Below are 21,524 nucleotides of genomic sequence, written 5' to 3' on the forward strand. Positions count from 1 at the left end.
TAGACTTTGTTCAGAAGGCTGAGACTATAACTGATTTATTTCAAAATACATCGCTCTTTTATACAGAGCTCTGTACAGTTTGTTCTTCTTCCAGGTACTCTCCTTCTGACCTAATGATGTTTCCGAAGCAGCAGCCTTCAGTACCGAGGCCTGTGTCAGGCCCAAGTGGATTTAGTTAAGTTTCTAGCTCGTGTCTTCAGCGTGGAGTCCAAGGACAGCAGGAAAAGCAGGGCAAGCAACACTTTACCGAGTGAGGAGGCTGAGGGCCGAGATGACCCTCGCCACAGCTCCGTTTCACGCCATGCCATGAAAGCAGGTAATTCATGACGGGACAGGGAGCAGGGCCGCGTTCTGCCCGCAGCCACACGCGCAGCGCGCTCCTCGGGCAGCCGTGCCCCCCGAGCGGCGGCACAAGCGCCAATTTCCTCCCGCCGGGGCCGGCTCGGCTGCGGGCGGCTCCAGCCGGCCCCGCCCCGCCCCGGCGGCGCCCTCGGGCCGAGCGGCTGCGGCCCCGGGTCCGGGCGGTGTCGGGGCCGTGCGGGGCCGCGCGGGGCCGTGTCGGGGCCATGTCGCGACACGGGCGGGTCCCGCGGCGGCAGCCCGGCGGGGCTGCGGGGGACGGGGCTGCCGCCGCCGCGGTGCGCGCCCGGGCCGAGCCCCTCGGGGCCGCCGGCGTGGACGAGGTGGTGGCAATAGCGGCGCAGCTGGCCCTGGAGCGGTTCCGGAGCGGGGACGAGGCGGGTGCGCGGCACGGCCCGGCCCGGGGGCAGCTGCGGGTGTGGGGAGGGCGCTGGCAGCGGGTCAGGGAGGGGATCCTGCCCCTCTGCCCGGCCCTGGTGAGGCACGGCTGGGGTGCTGTGTCCATCTCTGGGCTCCCCAGCACGGAGACAGGGAGCTGATAGAGCGGGTCCGGCAGAGACCACTGAGATGAGAGGTCTCTCATCAGGAGAGCTGTGGGAGTTGGTCCTGTTTGGCCCAGAGGAGACTGAGAGGGGATCTCACTAATGCATATGAATATCTCCAAGATGAGTCCCAGGAAGGCGGTGCAGGCTTTTTGGTGACAGGACAAGGAGCAATGGCCATAAATTCAAAGAGAAGAAGTTCCACCTGAACTTGAGGGAGAACTTCTTTCCTTTGAGAGTGGCAGAGCACTGAAACTGCTGCCCAGGGAAAGCGTTGAATTTCCCCCTCTGGACACATCCCAAACCCTAGATGTGTTCCTGTGTCACCTGCTCCAGGTGACCCTGCAGGGGGGTTGCACTGGGTGGTCTCCCTTCCAATCCTAACAATTCTGTGTTCTGTAACGTTGAGATGTCAAGATTGCTGCCTGTTGCATTGTTACTGTCTTTTCATTCTTATTTATCATTCTAGAGATGGAATTTCCTTCTAGTTTCACTAGTACTGAAAGAACATTTGTTCACCAGCTCTGTCAGTCTCTTGGACTGGTATCTAAAAGCAAGGGGTGAGTCGGGGTACAGTTTTCAGTTCTTTGGTGCAGACGGATAGAATTTCAAGACTAATGATAACCTGATTGATGTTTTCAACATACCCAACTGTGTTGCAAGGAAGAGTATTAGAGAAAAAAGTGTAAAAGTAGCTACAGAAATGAGCATCTTTGTTCATTGCTGTATGCATGCTTGGAAAAGCTTGTGACATGCATTTTGGGACAGCTTGATTTTATACTTTGTGGATTTAATGGCTCCATTAAAAAAGGTTCTCACTGTGATTTCTGTTTTTTTTTCTAAAGATTTTGCTTAGCATCTCATACCCTGACAGATAAAAGTTAAGCTAGAGTAGGTTCCTTTTTCCTAAAATAAGTTTTCCCTCCCCCCTGACAGAAAAGGAGCCAATCGACACCTGACTGTAAGGAAGAAGGATGTGTCAGAGGCACACGCAGTCATGACTTGTGACTTGGCTCTCTGTACGAAACACGCCGTTCGGAGCCTAATTCAGCGCTTTCCCGTCACAAATAAGGAACGCGCGGAGCTCCTGCCAAGGACAGAGCGAGGAAGTGCCTGTGCTGTTGAATCTGGTACATTCAGCATGTGTTCTGATTTGGACTTGTCCATCGACACCACTCGAAACCACCTGCAACCCAGTGACAAAACAAACCTCTCTGTCCCCTCTGGTGTCCTAACAGACACCTTCGAACAAATGCATTAATTTTCCTTACTTTTAAAGTCTTTTATAACTGGTGCTGTGAGGAACTTGGGAAGTCATATCATGCACATTGAGATGTCCACCTTGTGTTGTGTTAATTTAGAATCTTTGAGCCAGTTCCAGCCAAATCTTTTTGGAAGCACATTTTGAAATGTGGCTTCACAGAAGTAACTGTGAGGTGGGGTTGAAGAGTCAGTGTTACTGTGATGCCATAAGAACGCCTATATGAGAAAATGAGGTTGTCTGTTCTGCTTATAGAAATTAGTGTCCTTGATAAATGAAGAATTTCAGTTTTTATTTCTTCATCTCTACAAAATAGATTTGGTCCTTAAGAGACTACTGTCCAGACTTGATTTCTTGAATATGGAAGAGTTCACTGAGAGACAAACTTCTGTTGAAATCTTGTTTTTTTATTTTTAAAGCAAGGTTTTCATCTAGATTATTGCTTTAGCAGCTACAAGTGGAAGAATTGCACTGTGTTTCTGTGTGCAGAGATGGGTGTAGTGAACAGAAAACATTTGTACCAGTATGCCTTGTTTAATTGCATGTTTTTGATACGTGGTGTCTCTTCTTGATGTGCTTTCTTTGCTGTTAATTCCAATTGTTTTTGTTGTTTAATGGGATTGTTATATGAACAGAGGGAAGCTGTAATAAAAGTACTGAAATGCAATGTCTTAGGAGTGTAAGGGATAAGTTAATGAACAGTCTAATATTTGCCTTTCTCTGCATCTCAAGAATGTATTTTTAGTTCTCCTGATTTCTTAGTCTGTCTTGGTACAACAGAGCTTGAAATTTAGTATATGAATCTGTTAATGGCATTACATAATATACATATTATACACATGTATAACTGAGTTTACAGCAAGCTTTTCGTTCTGCCAGAGAATAATTCTCAAGGAATTATAGAGTAGCACTTGCAATGATGGATGTGAAGTAGCTCCCTCAGAAGATGTGCCCGTTTTTTGGCTACTTAGACACTGCTTTCTAACACATCGCACTGCTGTGTGGGGGCCAGGGCTCTTGATACAGCATGCTTGCATTGGTATGATTTCAGGCAAACGTGTGGAATAGCTTAAAGGTTTAACTCTGTCAGCGTGTATTTCTAGAGGGAACTGCAGGTGTGAAATGTGGGCACAGATACAAAGGCCACCAAAATACACCAGGCTGGTCTGGTTTAGTTTGTTTCTCCTTTTGCTCTTTGTAGGCTATTTTGACTTGGAGCAATGCTCTGGAAGAGTCTGGTTTTCTTCAAAATACCTATGAAAGTAATAACTGTTTTGACAAAATATCTATTCCAAGCACTGCAGGACATGCTATAAATATGACATCTAAATGCGTGATGGGTTTGTCACTTTACCCAGAGGGATGCATAAAAAGCCAGCAATGTTAATTTTTAAGTACAATTTTTGAGCAGTGTTTTTGTGACCTTCCTCTGTGTCTGCATAAATAAACTTTTAACTTGTCTTCACAGAAAAGAAAGAAGTAAACAAAATAAGTGGTCGACTTAATGATGGTATCCCCCAGGTGCCAGGGAAAAGAGGGGAATCAGAGTTTGATTCCTTCAGGCAGTCACTACCAGTTCTTGAAAAAGAGAAAGAAATTGTCCAAACCATAAAGGACAATAAAATTGTTTTGATTATAGGAGAGACTGGATGGGGGAAAACGACGCAGGTATGTTGCTTCAATGAAATAAAAACTATAACAGTATTTATTCTAAACTAATGCCAATTGTGTAACAGTTGTGATATGGGGTATTTTGATGCTATTTTAAGGCTTTCCTTTTCCTGTGTGATTGAAAATGTTGTTCCAGTTTATTTTCTTGCTTTTGAAACACTAAGCCTCTAGATAGGTACTAGAAGCATAAATGATTCCTTAGAATTTTATGGTAGATACCATTTTCTCATTAAAATAATACAAAATATTGAAGGGAAAGTAGCTGTGATGTTTGTAGAACTCTTTTTCTTCTAAGGCTAGTTCTGTTCTTAGTATCCAGAGTAATCTATTTTTTTGTGTTAAAATGTGAGATTATATACAGGGCTTTGGTTTTCTTTAGATTTCTCTGAAGCAGGAGGGAGGCACTGTAAGGTTTTTCTTTTAAAAAAACCTAAATAGGTTATACTTAGGAATTTATTTTCTGCTGATTCAGATATGCTTGCTGTGATAGTTGTAATGAAAAGTCTTTTGCAGTGTGCAATATTGATGTGCAGTTAATGGTTTCCCTGTGCTAACAAAGCTGTGACTTTCTCAAAGAGCAAATTTGAACCACTTCTTTACAGATCCCTCAATTTATCCTTGATGACTGCTACAAGAATGGAACTCCCTGTCGTGTGTTTTGTACTCAGCCAAGACGTTTAGCAGCTGTTGCAGTGGCTGAAAGAGTGGCAGCAGAAAGAAGAGAGAAGATTGGCCAGACAATTGGTTACCAGATCCGGTTAGAGAGCAGGTACCAATGGTACTTCTAAGTGTCGGTTGATCTTGTGTTGGTCTTGTGAATCTTGTGTACATTGAAACCGCAGTATGTTTGTGTTGCAGCCTCACAGGTGGGATACGTTACTGCAGGTAAGGAATACGTAAGAGTGAAAAGGATGGCTTTCTTCCTGTGTTTTGCAGTTTCATGTAGAAGGTTGTCTTACAGAACTGAATCTCAGGTATTTTCTGTTGATTTCTTCTGCGGAGTGTAGGCATGGAAATCCTTGTCTGATTTTCAGATCAAGTCTACACTTTCTTCTTTTTTTTTCCCCCCTCTCTGCTTTTAACATGTGTGGATCCAAAAGGTCTGCAAACTTTGAAGGGAGGTGTGAAAACCAGCATGCTGTAAGTAATGTTATGTAGTGAGAGTTGATAGGAGCCATAAAAGGGAAAACAAAACAATTGGAATGTGACTGATGAAGCTGAGCATTATTTATCAGTCTAGTCTGGATTAAATGTACTCTTCTTCAGCTTCTGTGTTTAAAACATGAAGTGATGTAAAAGTAAGAGATTTCAGTATCACTTGATGAGTTTGTCTGTAAAGCAGAGCATGAATGGATTGGTTGGGGTTTTTACATCTTTGCACCATGTAGCAAAATGACATTTCAGGGAAGGGCCAGCAGTTGAGATATGAGTGACCAGAAGATGGCCAAAGGTTGTGTTGCTTGAGTGAACAAAGATAACACATAGCTGGTTAAAATGAAAGCACTTGAACAATGAAGCCACAATAAGAATTCAAATATGTGTATGAAAGCTCACAAGGATATTAAGAGATTAGAAGAGCTGGTGAAAATATGTCACAAATAAGCTGGATGATTAATAAATGGAAGTACTATGCTGGCAGAAGAAGAGCAAAGTCAGGTGAAAATGGTAGAATTACTGGAAGCAGTGCAGAAAATCCAGCTTGAGAAAAATCAATACAATTACTCCAGGGAAACACTGAAAGGGAGAGATAACAATATTTTGAGCTGTGGACAAAAGAAATTTGGAGTGGAGATGTTTAGAGAGGTTTGCTTAACTGTCTTCCAGAGAAAAGCGGTAGAGTACAGTACAGAGGAACTTTTCAGCTCTTTTAGGATGGCAGTAGCAGAGGGAGTAGTGAGAATTGCTGTTTTTATTGGGACAGCTAACTGTGTCCCAGGTATAGAATTGTAACATTTCAGTATTTTCACCTCCTGAAAAACCAGAGGATCAAGCAGATGACCCTGTGATTTAGTCAGCTGTAATGAGTTGTGTCTTCAAGGCAAGGCTTTGGGAGCTGTGGGGAGGCTTCTGTGAGGAGGTGCCAGAAGCCTCTCCCGTGTGTGACAGAGCCGGTGCCAGCCAAGACAGACCTGCCTCTGGCCAAGGCTGAGCCTATCTGCGATGGTGATAGTGCCTCTGGGACAGTGGGGAATGGGGAGGAAAACCTGCACAACAGAGGCAGCAGTTCAGGAAGAGCGGTGAAAGCATGTGAGAGAAGCAGCTCTGCACACAGGAAGGTCAGTGCAGGAGGGGAGGAGATCCTCCAGGTGCCAGGGCAGCCCATGGTGCAGCCCATGGTGAGGCAGCTGTGGCCCAGCAGGCCGTGGAGGTCCGCGGTGCAGCAGGGGTCCTCCTGTGAAGGATTCTGTGTTGGAGCAGGTAGATGCTTGAAGGAGACTGTGATCCTCTGGGAAGTCTGTGCTGAAACAGGCTCCTGGCAGAAGCTGTGGCCCCGGGGAGGGAGCCACACAGAAGCAGGTTTGCTGTCAGGATTGTGACCCTGTGGGGTCCCACACTGGAGCAAACTGTTCCTGAAGCACTGCACCCTGTGGAAAAGGACCTGTGCTGCAGCAGTTCCTGGAGAACTGCAGCCCATGGGAAGGACCCATATTGGGAGAAGCTCGTGGAGAGCCCACTTTCCCGTGGGAGAGACCCACGTTCTCCTTGTCTTTCTCTGGAGCCTGGGAGTCTTTTTGTTGTGTTTCCTCTCCCCTGCCCATGGAGAGGACAGATAGAGTGGCTTGGGTAGGCACCTGGCGTCCAGACAGGCTCATCCCACCACGTGTAGACAAGTACAAAGGCTATATCCAAGCACAGGCTGAGGAATTGGAACCTGGTTTTCCACATGGAATTTTCTAGTAAAATGAATGACGTGCAGGCTTTCTTCACAGTTTACTTTTACTTCCTTATTTATTAAAATTGAATCTTATTCTTCCAATTAGTCCATTGTCCAGAGTTTTGGGGCGCCAAGCACTACAAATTGTTAGGAAATGTCTGGGAAAAGGCACAGTTTAAAAACAAGTGGTGCGCATGAATCTTTTGAGGAGAGAACCGTAATATCTCTTCTGGTCAGCAGCTGCTTTAATTTTTTGATCCATGGAAAGCTTTAAATGGTGCAAACCCCTGAGTTGTCTCTGTGATGTGATCCATAGGGTTTCTCCAAAGACGCTGGTAACATTCTGCACTAATGACATGCTCCTTGGCACGCTGATGGCAGGAGACAGCACTCTCTCCACCGTGACCCATGTTATTGTGGTGAGCATCCTGTGGTCTTTCATGTGGGGTGGAGCAATATGTATTGCTTTGGAAAATGAGGTCCTCATTTGTTTTACTTAAATTTGCGGAGCACTGTAGGTGTTTTTGTTTGGTAGAATCTGAATCAACTTTAAAGACTTCAAAGAGTAGAATGCATGTTTTGTGCAGTTTGGTGTTTTTCTGTGTGTTTGCATTTTTCCTGTAAAAATATCTTATTTCCATGCCAATGATTAAGTGTGGAATCAGGAGGAGTGGAGAAGGACAGAAGTGTAAATTTTTCTGAACTTCTGTGGTCAGCAGAAAATCCATAGGGAGGCTTACCTTGATGTGGCTCAATGTGATTGTGTCAGAATTTCTCTTACCATTTGTTTTAGCAATACAGGTTTTCAGTCCATTTGTTTGCCCAGAGTTTTCTAGGTAATGTGGAGTCTAATTGCTAGCAAATTATTCAGATTGTTCATTTGTGACTATGTCAATATTCCTGTGATGGAATTGAATAGGTAAAGGGAACTAGAATGTTTTTGGCAAGATTTAAGTACTGAAGATGAAAAGGTAAGTTTAGGTGCCTGCCTGTTTATCAAAGTTAAAAAAGCAGGAGAATGATCTATACATTCTTGATGTCAGCCTACAAACTTTGTATTTTGAGTCCTTGTTTCCTTCATTCATAATATAAATCAAAACAGAAGAATGAAAAAGATGATTAATCAGTTATGTGCCTTAACCTACAGGCTTTGTGTATGACTTGTCTAATCAATGTGTCTGTTTTTCTGATTCTGTGGTGTCATACATTTCTTTAAATGCTTATCAGTGGTGAAGTGAGAATTTATTAAAATAAGATTTGTAGTTTGTGGTGTTTTCTTGAAATTTGGCTTCAAATACAAAATCAGAGAGGTTTCAGATACTCACTTCAGCCTCTAAAGTTAAGGTGTTTACAGCTTCAGTGTTGCAAGGCACTCAGTGTGGATAAAAACTTTTTGAGGCGTTTTTGTTTCTTTATGGATAGTTTTTTTTAAAAAAACCTATTACTTAAACTAGACTCACACATTTTAAGGCCTCTGTAATGTGCCACCAAAACATGTATTTTTTTTTAGAGAAGTTTGTTTTTGTCAGAAGTTGTGATCCTGAATCTGTGATGGTTTTTCATCTCTTTTTTTTTTCCCCTCCTGTTACAGGATGAAGTACATGAGAGGGATAGGTTCAGCGACTTCTTGCTAATAAAACTGAGAGATGTGCTGCAAAACCAGAATAATTTAAAACTAATTCTCTCTAGTGCTGCTCTAGACGCAAATCTCTTTATTAGGTATTTTGGAAGCTGCCCAGTAATACATAGTAAGTCTTGATCTTAACTCTTAAGTCTGAGTATACCTGCCCTGAGACTCACAGATCTTACTAAACTGTAGCAAATTATTCTGAGGAAAGGCACATGATTAATACACTGAGAATTACAGGAATCCTTGTTCTTTCTGTATGCAGGTTTCTTGTTTCTTGACTGTTTGCACCTCATTCAAAGTGAAGTGTTCTAGTCCCTGGGAGTTCTGTAAATGCAGGTACATCCTGCCCCCCTCCACTCTTAATTGAAGAAGTAGGAAGAGGTTATTGAAATTCTGTCTTCATGCTGATACAGGACTTAGGAGCTACATGAGTGTGATATATATCAGTGCATTCCAGTAGGATCTTACTCTTCAGGCTTTGTGAAGGTTGTTACTGGTTACTGGATAGAACACAGATAACTGTACAAGTTCGGTTCAGAAATACAGGCTTAGGCAGATTGGGTTTCACATGAAAAAAGAATCACATGACTCTCTGATTTAAGGAAAATTAGTAGTTGTTCATCTGGGTAAATATTCAGAAAAGACATCCAGTTTCGCTTAGTTTGTTTGCAGACTCAGTTACCTGCAGTTAGACTACATTCAAATGCAAAGAAAAGTTACCATTATTTGCTGGTTTAATTTCATTTGACTGATCTTTAGTAAAAGCAAAATGTAAATGCGTGGGAGATGGGGGGTTTTTGTGGGTTTGTGGTTTTTGCCCCACCCTCCTGGTTTGCAGGTTTTCTGCATGGGTGACCTCCTCTGGCACCTTGCAATCCTCTTACTTTTTCAACAGTAATGTCCAACTTTAATGTGTTTTGAAAAGTAGCTTTTAAGAGAAATGCTTTATCTGACAATCAGGTAGACTCTCTGCATGTCAGCCTTTTTTAAAAAAATCTCAACGGTTTTAGGAAATGGGATTGCTTACTGGTTTATTTTAGCAAATGTTTGTGAGGAGGAAACCTTTTTTTCCTTCCTTTTTTTGTAGATGGAAGTGTTTAGTTCTCAGTTTTGAATTTCCGCCCAGTTGAATAAGGTTTGCAGCTTGTTGGAGACAGGAATCTGGAAATTACACGTGATTTCATGTGCTCTGAATTTTTTTTACAAGGGAGTGCCTCAGTTGTGATTGTTGTATGACTTTCCAGTTTAGTCTTTTTGCAGCTTCCTGTTCTTTCAGATCGGTCAATTTGTGTTGGAAAATCTGCTGGCAATCTCTCCCAATCTCTCCAGTTTACCACAGTGTTTGTGCTGGTTATGTAACAGGCCAATAACAATACAAAAGATGTTTTTTTCCCGTTTGTTTTTTTGAGGTTTTTTTTTGGTTAATTTAAGAATTAAAAGAAGTGGCTTTGTCTGTTAATGTAATATACAAGGTTTGAGTCTCCTTCAGCAATACAAAATCCTGACCACAGAAACCACATTTGGTAGCTGTGGATCGCTGTAGTACACAGAGTTTGTGATCAGTGTTGGAAAGCTTCCTCTGTGACAGCTTCTAAAAGTATGGGAATTGTGGATTGTTCTTTCTGAAGGAAAATCCTGAGTGTTCCTGAGTCAGGTTAAGGAAGAAGAAATCAAAATGTAGAGATTTTAATCTCCATGCAAAAAGCATCCTGCAATGTCGACAGATAAGGTCTAGAAAACAGTCCTGTTGAAAAAGAAATCGGGATAAATTATCAGAAGGTAAAGGCCGCTGGGATGTCTCATCTGTCCAGAAGTATTCAGTAAAGAAAGCTCAGCTTTGCTGAATTAGTTGAGGACATGGAGATAAGGCTGCCTTCTCACATGATTCTCATGAAAAGAAAGTAGTTCAGTACAAAGATGTACTGTCTCTGTGTGGAACCTTGCAAAAAGCTGTATTAATTGCTTATTAATGAATTACATTTTTAATCCAGATGGCAGACTTACATGGCAAGTTCTTGTTTGTAAGCCTAAACAAAAACGGCTGTTTTCTTTTTCTCATTTAAAAAAAATTGTAGTTAATAACTGTCAATCTTATGAACATCTCCTGCTGGAGCACTTCATAAAATTGAAGAGGTTGAGGCGAAACAAGGTGGCATTTGATTTTGGAAATGTTTTATTTTGTACAGTTTTGAGAAAAATGAACTCCAGTGAAGGTAGTTTTTTTTAAAAATTAATTCTGTAAGTGAAGCTGGTGAATAGATGATCTTTTACAGATTTTTTCTATTTTATTCCAAGGGAGACCTTTTGAAGTTAAAGAGATGTTTCTGGAGGACATTTTACGAAGCACTGGGTATACAAACAAAGAGATGGTGAAGTACAAAGAAAAGAAGCAGCAAGGTCAGTGGACTTGTTAATTCTAAGGGTTGGCAATGAGAATCATTGATTGAACAAACAATTAACAGGATTATTTTCTGTTGAAATTCCAGAGTCAGGAGATTAAATGAGTGTGATCAGATGACAACAAGTACCTTTAAGCTCTCAATATTTACATTATGGAAATAGTTTATGCAATTAAAGAAAAAAAAATCACTTTAATTCAGTGGTTGCATTCTGTTTTCACTCAGTTGATAAATGTCATCTTTTTCTAATTATTATGCTGTAGAGTTATATATAACTGGGGGCTCTGCCCACATGAATACTAAAGAAGCATAGGATGCTCTGTACCTTTGGGTGCAAATTAAAGTGCAGCTATTAAAGCAGGCATGATTTTGTACATCTTGCACTAAATGGACAAGGTATTCCCTTCAGTAACATTTTTCACTGCTTTCTTCAGGCATGGATGTATTTTTTTAAGTGTTAACACTCTTGAGCTAAACATCATTGGTTTTAAGTTGATTAAGTAGATACTGCTTCAGAAGTTTTCCTGGCAACTGAAAGTAATGATCCCAGTGATTATTTAAAGAAAAAGTAAAAAATGCAAACCCCAAAGCTATAACATTCAATATCCAGTCCTAACTGGGTATTGATCACAGTGCTCATCTCTGATCACTGGGGTCAGAAAAGTTCAGTTAGGACACTGGTGTTTGCTGATGTTTCTTCCACTAGTGTAGAAAAGTAAGTTGTTACATGCAGGGACTGTATCACTTGTCTTCAGAATTCCATTTGTGGAAAAAGATCTGGTCTGAGGTTGTGTGGAAGGTGATTACTTACGGGAGATACTTTGAATGCAGTAGTTTGGAATAATGGAGGTTTGGGGGATTAAACACCAAAGTGTTGGGTTTTACCTTGTTTTTATAGCCCTTGTTTGCAGTGGTGCACTTTGGGTACCCTTAAACATGTCATTTATGTTGGACTGGTAGTAGCATTCTAGACTAAATAAAAGAGGTTGAATAGGTAAAACTTGGTAAAACCTGCTGTAACTAACTTTTTTAGTAGAAAACAATGGATAATAAATATGACTCTAAAACTTTCTTGGGGAATACTTTGCATTCTAGAAGAGAAACAGAAGAACACTCTTGATGAGTGGTGTTCAGCTCAAGATAACACTAACAAAGGGACATCTCGGAGACAAAAATCGGTTCCAAGGACAAATGAGGAATACAAACGGTTGGATGATGGTGGTGACACAGTATTTAATCAACTGGTAAGTTTTTTCTTTTGTCAGAAGAGATGTTACAGGTGTTTATATTTGTGTTGTATTACTAGCCATTTAAAATCTGTTTTCTAAAGTTCTGTCGAGTCTTTCAGGACATTAACGTATTTTAAAGATTACCTGATGAGGATGAATGGCTCTAGCTGAAGTGTGCTCTTCAGTTCGGGTGGTTGCACACAGCTTTTCCTCAGATCAAATGGCTCGACTGCCATTGTGTTCGTACTTGCGTATGACAAAATCAATGCATGAGCCGATACCTGAGTGCTGGGTTTCTGTTGCTGCTGGGAAAAATAACCATTCCAATTCTTTGTGGGTAATGTATGAGAATAAAGACAACTCTTGGAAAAGATTAAGCTTTCAATATTGTTTTTTATTTTCAGACTGAAAAAGATGTGAATTGCCTTGAACCGTGGATAGTAAAAGAAATGGATTCCTGTCTTTCTGACATGTGGTTGCATGAAGATACTGATTCGTTTGCTCAGCTGTTAAATCTTATTTTAACTGAAAATGTCAGTGGTAAGTTTCATGTGTTATTACATAAGAAAAAAGCAACCTCAGACGTACTTAGATTTTTATGGCTACTTTTATCTCCAGTTTCAAATGGTGTTACCTTTGCATTCTGATGCCGACTGAAAAAATTATAGGGCTAGCAAAAATAATGAGTTGTTTAGTTAGTTGTTGTTTTGAAGTATTGACAGAAGTGTGTTTCTAAAACAGTGTAGAATTCATATGAACTAACTTCAGAGATAAAGTGAGGAAACAAATTCTCTTTGGACTGGAATTTGAAAGCAGTATTTGTACTATATTTAGATGAAAAAATAACATTTCTACTGGGTTTGCTGGATTTTTTTTTTTTTTTTACTTCTCAGTTGATTATAGGCACAGTGAAACTGGTGCGACTGCTCTGATGATTTCTTCAGGGAGAGGCTTTTTGAGTCAAGTAGAACAGTTGATCAGCATGGGAGCAAGTATCCACTGCAAATCATCTAATGGCTGGTAAAAACAGAGAAACCAAAAGATAGATTTATTTGTCAATGTAGGAGAGAGAAAGAAAATTCTTTAACATCTAAATTAATTTGCTAACTTATCACACTGCTGTAAGAACTATAGATTTTGACAGCCTCAACAATTTCTAACTCCTCATAATCACATTGTTTTCTGTAAATTCTAAATTGAATTCTTAATTACATGGTCTTGATGATGAGCTATAAACTTTGTTTCAGTAGGTCTTATGTAAGATACTGGTTAGTAGAACAACTGTAATCTACTGAATTGGACCAAAATATTTGGCAATTCTAGTTTCATGGAGCTACACATATCAGAAGATCTTTCTGTTATGTTTCTAAATATATCGTAGCATGTAAAAATATTTGTGAATCTGTAGAAACTCAGGCTTTGTGGTCATGGAGTATGTCTTCATGTAAACAGGGAAGTACAGTAAATAATTGTAGTATGGAATGATAAGAATTAGGATTCCAGGGGTCTGATATTTGGTACTAACATTTGAATAACTTGGGGAAGAAATGCAGTTTAAAGATAAAACAGTGAACTGCATAGTGAGGAGGACAGCTTCTGAAAGACATGAAATAGCCAGATGTTATGCCTGGGGTGTGACTTTTTGAGATGACTTCAAGGATACTGCAAACAGGCAGGTCTGATCTCTGCACCATTTTTAAAGGAATAGCACCTTCTTCCTCCTCACTTCCTCGTGCATGTTTGCTCCTGTGTAAAACTGACATTCTGTTGTGGTAAAGAACTGTAGTCACCTAAAAGTCAGCTGTTAGCACCTATTCAAGCACTTTCAAATGGGAAGTTGCAGATCCAGCAATAACAGTACTGATGTCAAAACAGAAATGGGTACAAAAGTGTGATGTCAATTGCCTCTCTTGATGTGCTCTTCATATGCATCTTTTGAAGTGAAAAGTCTAATAAAAATACTTGTGCAACTATTTCAGGATGGCTGTGGACTGGGCTAGGCACTTTGGACAGACAGAGGTTGTTCATCTGTTGGAATCCTACAGGTAAGCTGTAACTGTTTTGCAGAATGAGTTGTATATGATATACAAAGAGTTGTGATGGGAAATTTGAGATTTGTGTTCTAATCAGAACAGGTTTTAGCTTTCCATGCTCTAAAATCTGGACTTAATAGCAATACCTTTTTTTAAGAATAGGAATATTTAAAAAAATAAACAGCAAAAGAGTTTGTACTCAATAGCATATTGTTTATGTTTACACAACTTGCTAATTCTATACTATGTACCATTTTACTTTCACATGCTTATTTTGGAAACAAATCTGTAATGTGTTTTTATCCATATCTTTTATATGCAATAGGCATATTAAAAAGAATTTACAGAAGTAATGTGTACACTAGGCCATTCAAGAATGATTTTCTGATTCATTTACAGTTATCATACTTGAAGGTAGTGTTTTGTAAAGATTATCTCTACTATAATTTCTCTTAGTGTAGTTTCTGCTAGTGGGAAATTTTTGGAGAAGACGTATCTCTTAAATATTTTTACTTGAACAGAGAAACGAGAAGTATCTTTATAGTTTCCTTTGCTTATGGTTGTGTTTCAATGAAGTTGAAGAAAACGAAAGTTAACACTAATAAATAAAGTGGCATCCTTCATTGGGTTAACATTGGAATCAGTAAACAGTAATAGTATGGTGATTCCCTTCTGCTACACTTAAACATCAGAATTCAAGACCAATAGTCATGTTGGTCTCGATCTAAGTTTGAATTGATGGCTCAATGCAAACCCTAAGGGGCAGCCTTGATTCTGGTGTATTTTCCTGTTACAGCGCTTCATTCGGATTTGGAAACATGGATGAAAATTCCCTGGTCCAAAAGAATGCTAGTGACCTTAGTGCAGAGGACAGAGAGCTACTGACAGCTTACCATCACAGTTTTGATGATGAAAAAGTGGATCTGGATCTGATAATGCACTTACTTCACAGCATCTGTCATAGTTCTGATGCAGGTAGGTAAATACCTAACCAGTGGTTGTGGATTTGACTTCTGATAATCATGCTCTTTTTTCAGCAATCCACAAACGTTAAAACCTTCTGAGTGCTGTTTGACATGTATTTGAATTTTCTGTTTAACTTTGCAAACCCACTTCCTTTTTTAGGAGCAATTTTAATATTTCTTCCTGGGTATGATGAGGTAGTGAGCCTGAGGGACCGCATTGTTTTGGATGACAAGAGATTTGCTGATAATGCTCACAGGTAAAACCTTTAGTTACTGTGGCTTTTCATTGCTTCTTTTAAGGATCCTTAAAATGTCCCTTTTGTCTTGCATTAGATACCAAGTTTTCATGCTTCATTCAAGTATGCAGACTTTGGACCAGAAGAAAGTGCTTGAAAGTCCACCTTTTGGCATCCGCAAAATTGCAAGTATTAGAGGACTTTTTCCAATGCCACAATGACCTATTTTGCCATTGCTTTTACAGTTATGATAGTTTTGGTGCTTTTGGGTTTTTTTTCTTTGCAGATTCTTTCTACTAACATTGCAGAAAACAGCATAACAGTCAATGATGTGGTGTTTGTCATTGACTCAGGCAAGGTGAAAGAGGTAGGACTGCCTTAAATTTTCCTAGTGTGATTCTAAAACACACAAAACACACAGTGCATAAATTTTGGAGAACTTTTTTTTTTTTATTTATTACTTTACAGTAAAGTGAAAAAAAGCTTTTACTAGCTGAGAGCTAGTGCCTGTCAGGCAACAGTCCTTTCTGAAAAGTTTCAACATGCATTTGTTTTAAGACAAATACTGTAAGCTATCTGTCTAAAAAAACGTGAAAATCTTGAATTTCAAAAATTGTGGAGCATTAAGATACTAGAAAGGAGATACCCTCATTAATTCACTTGAAATTGAGAAGGTACCTTTGTGTCAGAAGCTGCTGTATATCTTACTCTTTCATACTTTTTAGAAAACTTCTGTTGGTAATCTAAATAACTAGTAACTTGTATTTCATGTACCCTCTTGAGTTTTCAGTTTGTATTCCTGTCTTTGTTTTTCTAGAAGTCTTTTGATGCAGTGAGTTGTGCTACAGTGCTAAAAATGGGGTGGATTTCAAAAGCCAGTGCTATCCAGAGAAAAGGCAGGTAATAAATGCCTCATAGCAGTTTCCATTTTGCAGATATGCACAGTCCTTTATGTTTAGAATAAACCACACAACATAGTAATTGTTCCTGGCCTATTCCGGTGTTGTGTTGCATAGAGGCCAACACTGGTTCTCTGCAGACGAGTAGGCGTCAGCATGTATTTCCTTGGAATAATCTGCCAAGTTGTAGAAGAGTGATGCTCAGGCATTTCCCAAAGGTCTGGGTTGTTTTCCCCCCATTAATTTGTTCTCCTTCCTCTTTCTCCCACGTAGCACCCGCAGTCACAATGTTTTCACATCATGTCTATGGGCAGAGGACTGCCTATTTCACTTTCTCCAAGCTATCCATGACTTAACAGGCCATGATTATATTCTTCCCAGCACTGCGGGTGAGGGCTTAGAAGTTTATATAGCAACAAATGCCTGTTTAATCAATCATATTGGCATTAAGCTGCACGTATGCACATAGATGTATATGACTGAGAGAATTTGCTGTCCCTCATTCACTCACAAGTTACTTCATCTTTATTCTACCTTTTACTCCAAGCATCACTTCTTTTTAGGGGATGTGAGGGGAAGCAAGAAAGTTTGCAACTGGTTCCTTACAACCAAGGATGATTGAGATTTGGACTGGTCTTAGGTTAGCAAAAGACCCGCAGCACTTTACATTAGAAAAGCCTTGTTTTTCTTTCTCCAGATTTCTCAGTGTTGGGTTAAAATTACAGTAAAAAATTGCCACACTCTCAAAAATAATTCATTAGAAAACTTTCACTTTGCATGTGACTTAACAACACTTTCTTCATGGTAGTGTTTCTTCTTTTTCATTCTGAGTTTCTGTGTCTGTTGGCTTTTGGTTTTGTTTTTAGAAAGAAATCCTCATTTTCACAACTTCCCATATTTTATTTTCAAGGGCTGGGCGCTGTCAGCCTGGGGTCTGCTTTCGTCTCTTCAGCAGGCTCCGATTTCAGAATATGTTGGAATTTCAATCTCCAGAACTTCTAAGACTGCCGCTTCAGGTGCATGTTCAGTTAGAAAATATAATTTTAAAAAATACAATGTCCTCAAACCATACCGTTAATTGCAACAAATCATGTGTTTGGCAGCTGCTTCCAAATCTTGGTAATCTTTTTTTGTTCTGCCTTTTACCTTGCAGGAGATCTGTTTGTACACGAAAATTCTGGCTCCAATTAATTGTCCAGTTGTAGACTTTTTTATGAAAGCTCCTGATCCTCCGCCTGCTGTAACTGTGAGAAATGCTGTGCATATGCTTAAGGTCAGAAAAGGAATAGGTTTAGATGGTAATTGTGTTTGATCCCAAATTTGTAGTGTAGCAGTTTACTGACTTCAGTTTGTACTGAAGTGTATCGGTCGTGCCTCTCCGGTACGGAGGCTCCGCCGATACGGTGGTAATAAGAATGCGTGCACCACGGCAGGTTGTCTCTCAGGCGCTGTTTATTCGCTGAGGGCTGGGTGTCAGGGAGGATCCGCAACCCGTCCGCTCGGCAAGGGAGCAGGCTCCGAGAGCCCCGAATAAGGGGCGGGGTAGGGCTTATAACAGGTGGCAAGTAGGAGGGTACAAAGGGTCCAATAGGAATGGGGTTCGGAGGAGGAGTTGGGATGGAATAATTGGGGTACAGCAAATGGGGATGAGGGAAGGGGGCGATAACCGGGGAAGAACCAATTACAAACAGAGAACTTAGGAACATTCTAGAACTAAAGGCAAGTACAAAAATGATTGACATAAAGATGGGCATAACTGACAGTTACATAACATAAGGGGAGTGGTAGGTTTGCTGGGCAGCTTGGAGGCGGGAATCTATACAACAGCCTCCTCCCAAGGCATATTCGGGGGGGCTTTCCCCAAGTCCCCTACCACACTGAAGCTGTTTTTAATTACTTAAGGATGTTTTGAAGTTTTGCTTATTGTCTGTTTTCATTTTGTGCGTGGGGATGTGTTTTTCCATGTCAAGGGAAGAGAGTGCTTCAAAGTCTTGTCTCTGTTAATAGCTTGACTTGCTTCTTTAGAGTTTGGAAACAAGTCTAGTTAATGTCCATTATTCACATCCTTTTTGCTTTCACTGTAAATTGATTTTGTCCACTGTACCCATCCCCCTCTCCTTTATTTGTTTGTTTGTTTGTTTATGAACAGACCAGAGATGCCATGGACCCTTGGGAAGATCTCACTGAGCTTGGTTATCAGCTGACTGAATTACCTGTAGAGCCACACCTCGGTAAAATGGTGTTGTATGCTGTAGTTCTGAAGTGCCTGGATCCTGTTCTGACCATTGCCTGTGCTCTTGCCTGCCAAGACCCTTTTGTGCTGCCCACGCTGGCCTCCCAAAAGCGTGCAGCCGTGCTGTGCAGGAAGCGTTTTGCTGCCGGGACGTTCAGTGACCACATGGCCCTGCTCAGGGCTTTCCAGGTAGTCTTTCATTTCAGAGAGTACTAATCACAGCACATCACCCAAGCAAAATGCAGATGTACCAGTTGGATGTAGAGTGGCGAACTGTTTCTTTTTGCCTAGTGCCTTTCCTGTGGATTGGACTCATAAATTTTTGAGGGAACCCTTTTTGTAGTATGTTTTGTTTCAAACCTTAGAAAATTTGGAATGTTTCAACAATGTGCCTCTTTGCATCCTACTACACTGAACTTTGAATCATGATCTTAATGTAATGATCTTTATTTATTGTTTTAACTTGACATAATCATCACTGGAGTGAGCACATAAAGAGAATCTAATTGTTGAACAGAAAAAATAATCTGGTTTGATACATTAACTTTTAGAGTGGGTTTTGCATTCATTTTATTGACATAAATGTAATCTTTAAAGAAAATGAAGTTTTTAGTTTAAGTCCTTCAAATTAATAGGCAAATGTAAAAACATTTTCAGGCATGGCAGAAGGCACGCAGTGACGGATGGGAGAGAGCCTTCTGTGAAAAGAACTTCCTATCCCAAGCCACAATGGAAATCATTGCAGGAATGAGAACACAGGTGCTTGGCCAGCTTAGAGCCTCAGGTAGAGAAGTTGGAAACAATTTTAATATTGTTTTAAAGTCAAGCATATAGAAATTGTAACAAAAATCGTGTTCACTGGTGTAATTTTCCTTAATTTGAAATACACCGTCATGCACACACTCATGCAGGGTATGGTGCAGATGAGGAATTGTGGCTGATCTAACTGAAAGCACCCTCATCTCCACATGCCACTGCATTTCATGTTTTAATTAATTATTCCCATAGGAAATGTCTTTATATTGTAGAAAATAGTGGTATTCTGTGTCAGTATGAAACCCCTTATCAGGCAGGATTTCAGTGTAATGGTTTCTTCTTGGTGCTGTTAAGGTTGGCAGTGGTGAAAAATGCAACAAAGAAGTCATTTATTTCACCTTTAGTTTCTGACTCCTTTTGAGAGGCAAACACAAGGTAACATGGCACTGTTTTGTCTCTTTCATTTGTCAGGTTTTGTGAGAGCCAGAGGAGGAGCTGATATTAGAGATGTTAATACTAACTCTGAGAACTGGGCTGTAATTAAAGGTGCCTTAGTGGCCGGGATGTATCCCAATCTTGTGCATGTAGACAGAGACAGCCTGGTGTTGACGGAACCAAAGGAGAAGAAAGTGCGATTTCATCCTACCTCTGTTCTTGGTCAGTCTCGGTATAAAAAGGTAAAGACACTTGGAATTCATAGTTCAAAAAAAAGGGCACTAAAAGCTGTCACGTGTTTTAGAAATGTCTTTTCCTATTTGTCAGTACTTCAAAAGCAGTATAGGCATTTAACACTACAGCTTTAGAAAATACTGTTCTACCCAGCTGATAGAATTGGAGTTGATTCATTTTTCCATCGTTTCAATTAGTCCTTTCTTTAGATGGAACAAGGCAAAAAGGCAAAAAAACTGCCCTGCTATAAAATTGTTTTAAAGATATAATGATCCCGATTCTTAAAAGCAAGTTTTTCTCTGATACTTTTTTTTAACATTTCTTTTTAAAGCAGCATATTTTGTTTTATCATGGTAGGATAATTGATGAATCTGATTGAATTCTCTCACACTTTTTTATGTGCATGTATATTTTTATATGTATATAATTGTAGATGTATTTAATTCTCAAAATACAGAATCAGAGAATGGTTTGGGTTGGAAGGGACCTTAAAGCTTATCTCATTCCAACCCCGGCCACGGGCAGGGACGCCTTCCACTAGTCCAGGTTGCTCAGAGCCCCACCCAGCCTGGCCTTGGGCACTTCCAGGTTGAGGCATCCACAGTGTCTCCGGATAAAATGAGAAATACATTCAAATTTACATTAATTACAGTTACCTGCTCTTGCACAGATTGCCCCAGCAAATGGACAAGCTGCAGCCATCCAGGCCCTCCCCACAGACTGGCTTATATATGACGAAATGACGAGAGCTCACAAGACAGCAAACATCAGGTGCTGCTCTGTTGTGACACCTGTCACCGTGGCCCTCTTCTGTGGACCAGCCAGACTACCAAGTAATGCCTTGCAGGCATCTTCATCCTTTCGAGGTACACTGGAGTCTGGATTTGGGATGTTCCCGTTGGTATACATCAGCGTGTGACATGCAGAGCTTATTTTTCAGTAATATGTTATACATGTATTGTCTGATTCTGGAAACAGCGCCTGTTATAATTCCTGTAGCTATTCAGGAAGAGTTTGTTGGTTCTGTAACAAATCTCTTCATTTTGGGATTCCTTACCTATTCAAGTCCATAAATTACACAGTTGTAGGGTCTCAGAAACTGCAGTATAGTTTGTAAGGAAAGAATGCAGCCACAATGTCTAATGAGAACTGTAGTACTGGTACTGAGAAGTGTAGTATGCATGTTCTTTTTCTACAGACTACTTAATTTGATACATTGAACCAGATGATTCAAACAGAATAATTTAGAAACAATCAGTATGGCAAACAAGTCATGTTGCTTCTGGCTAACACATACATTTTCAAGATATGTTCTACTGATAATTTTTAATTTCAGTTAACTGTACTATTAACTGTAAGTAATAGGGAATATATATACATTTCCTTCTTCTCATTTAAATTAAGTCCTATTTGAATGGAAGCAAAAATAACTGCTTCTAGTTGTCATAGTTTGAATCAAACTAAAAGTCCAACTTATTTCTAAAGCTTTCCTGTCTTGCTTTTAAACTGTGAACCTTAGAGTAGTGCTCATGCTGACTGAATTGCACTTAAGAAAAAGAAAGAATCCTAATTAATAGCCATATATATATTTTTTTTCTTACTAGGTCTTTAACTCTGCTGTTTTACTAGGAAATAGAGGCATGTGTGATTTTGCAAACAGCTTTAGGCAAAAGTTGTATAGTGGCCTGTGAATACTGGTGAAGGTACATGAGTTGGGTCACATCGTATCAATCCAGGTTTTTACATAGTAGGACCTTCAGCAGGTG

At 40.2% G+C, this 21,524-nt stretch overlaps 1 protein-coding gene across 1 annotated transcript in view; it reads left to right on the top strand.

Annotated features, from left to right (window-relative positions):
• Positions 1-566: 566 nt before the first annotated feature.
• The window catches only part of LOC144248357 (3'-5' RNA helicase YTHDC2-like), a 71,438-nt gene continuing 50,480 nt past the window's right edge, over positions 567-21,524 (top strand). Inside the window, exons 1-23 of the mRNA XM_077790442.1 lie at positions 567-741; positions 1,372-1,462; positions 1,839-2,032; positions 3,632-3,831; positions 4,437-4,603; positions 7,026-7,128; positions 8,301-8,457; positions 10,629-10,736; positions 11,834-11,982; positions 12,372-12,507; positions 12,861-12,987; positions 13,947-14,012; positions 14,797-14,975; positions 15,126-15,222; positions 15,299-15,386; positions 15,488-15,568; positions 16,019-16,101; positions 17,011-17,116; positions 17,254-17,373; positions 18,250-18,522; positions 18,991-19,117; positions 19,561-19,766; positions 20,429-20,624. Coding sequence (XP_077646568.1) covers positions 567-741; positions 1,372-1,462; positions 1,839-2,032; positions 3,632-3,831; positions 4,437-4,603; positions 7,026-7,128; positions 8,301-8,457; positions 10,629-10,736; positions 11,834-11,982; positions 12,372-12,507; positions 12,861-12,987; positions 13,947-14,012; positions 14,797-14,975; positions 15,126-15,222; positions 15,299-15,386; positions 15,488-15,568; positions 16,019-16,101; positions 17,011-17,116; positions 17,254-17,373; positions 18,250-18,522; positions 18,991-19,117; positions 19,561-19,766; positions 20,429-20,624 — 3,229 coding nt within the window. The remainder of the gene's footprint in view (positions 742-1,371; positions 1,463-1,838; positions 2,033-3,631; positions 3,832-4,436; positions 4,604-7,025; positions 7,129-8,300; positions 8,458-10,628; positions 10,737-11,833; positions 11,983-12,371; positions 12,508-12,860; positions 12,988-13,946; positions 14,013-14,796; positions 14,976-15,125; positions 15,223-15,298; positions 15,387-15,487; positions 15,569-16,018; positions 16,102-17,010; positions 17,117-17,253; positions 17,374-18,249; positions 18,523-18,990; positions 19,118-19,560; positions 19,767-20,428; positions 20,625-21,524) is intronic.

Source organism: Lonchura striata, chromosome Z (assembly GCF_046129695.1).
Source record: "Lonchura striata isolate bLonStr1 chromosome Z, bLonStr1.mat, whole genome shotgun sequence".
In the NCBI taxonomy this organism is placed as follows: Eukaryota; Metazoa; Chordata; class Aves; order Passeriformes; family Estrildidae; genus Lonchura; species Lonchura striata.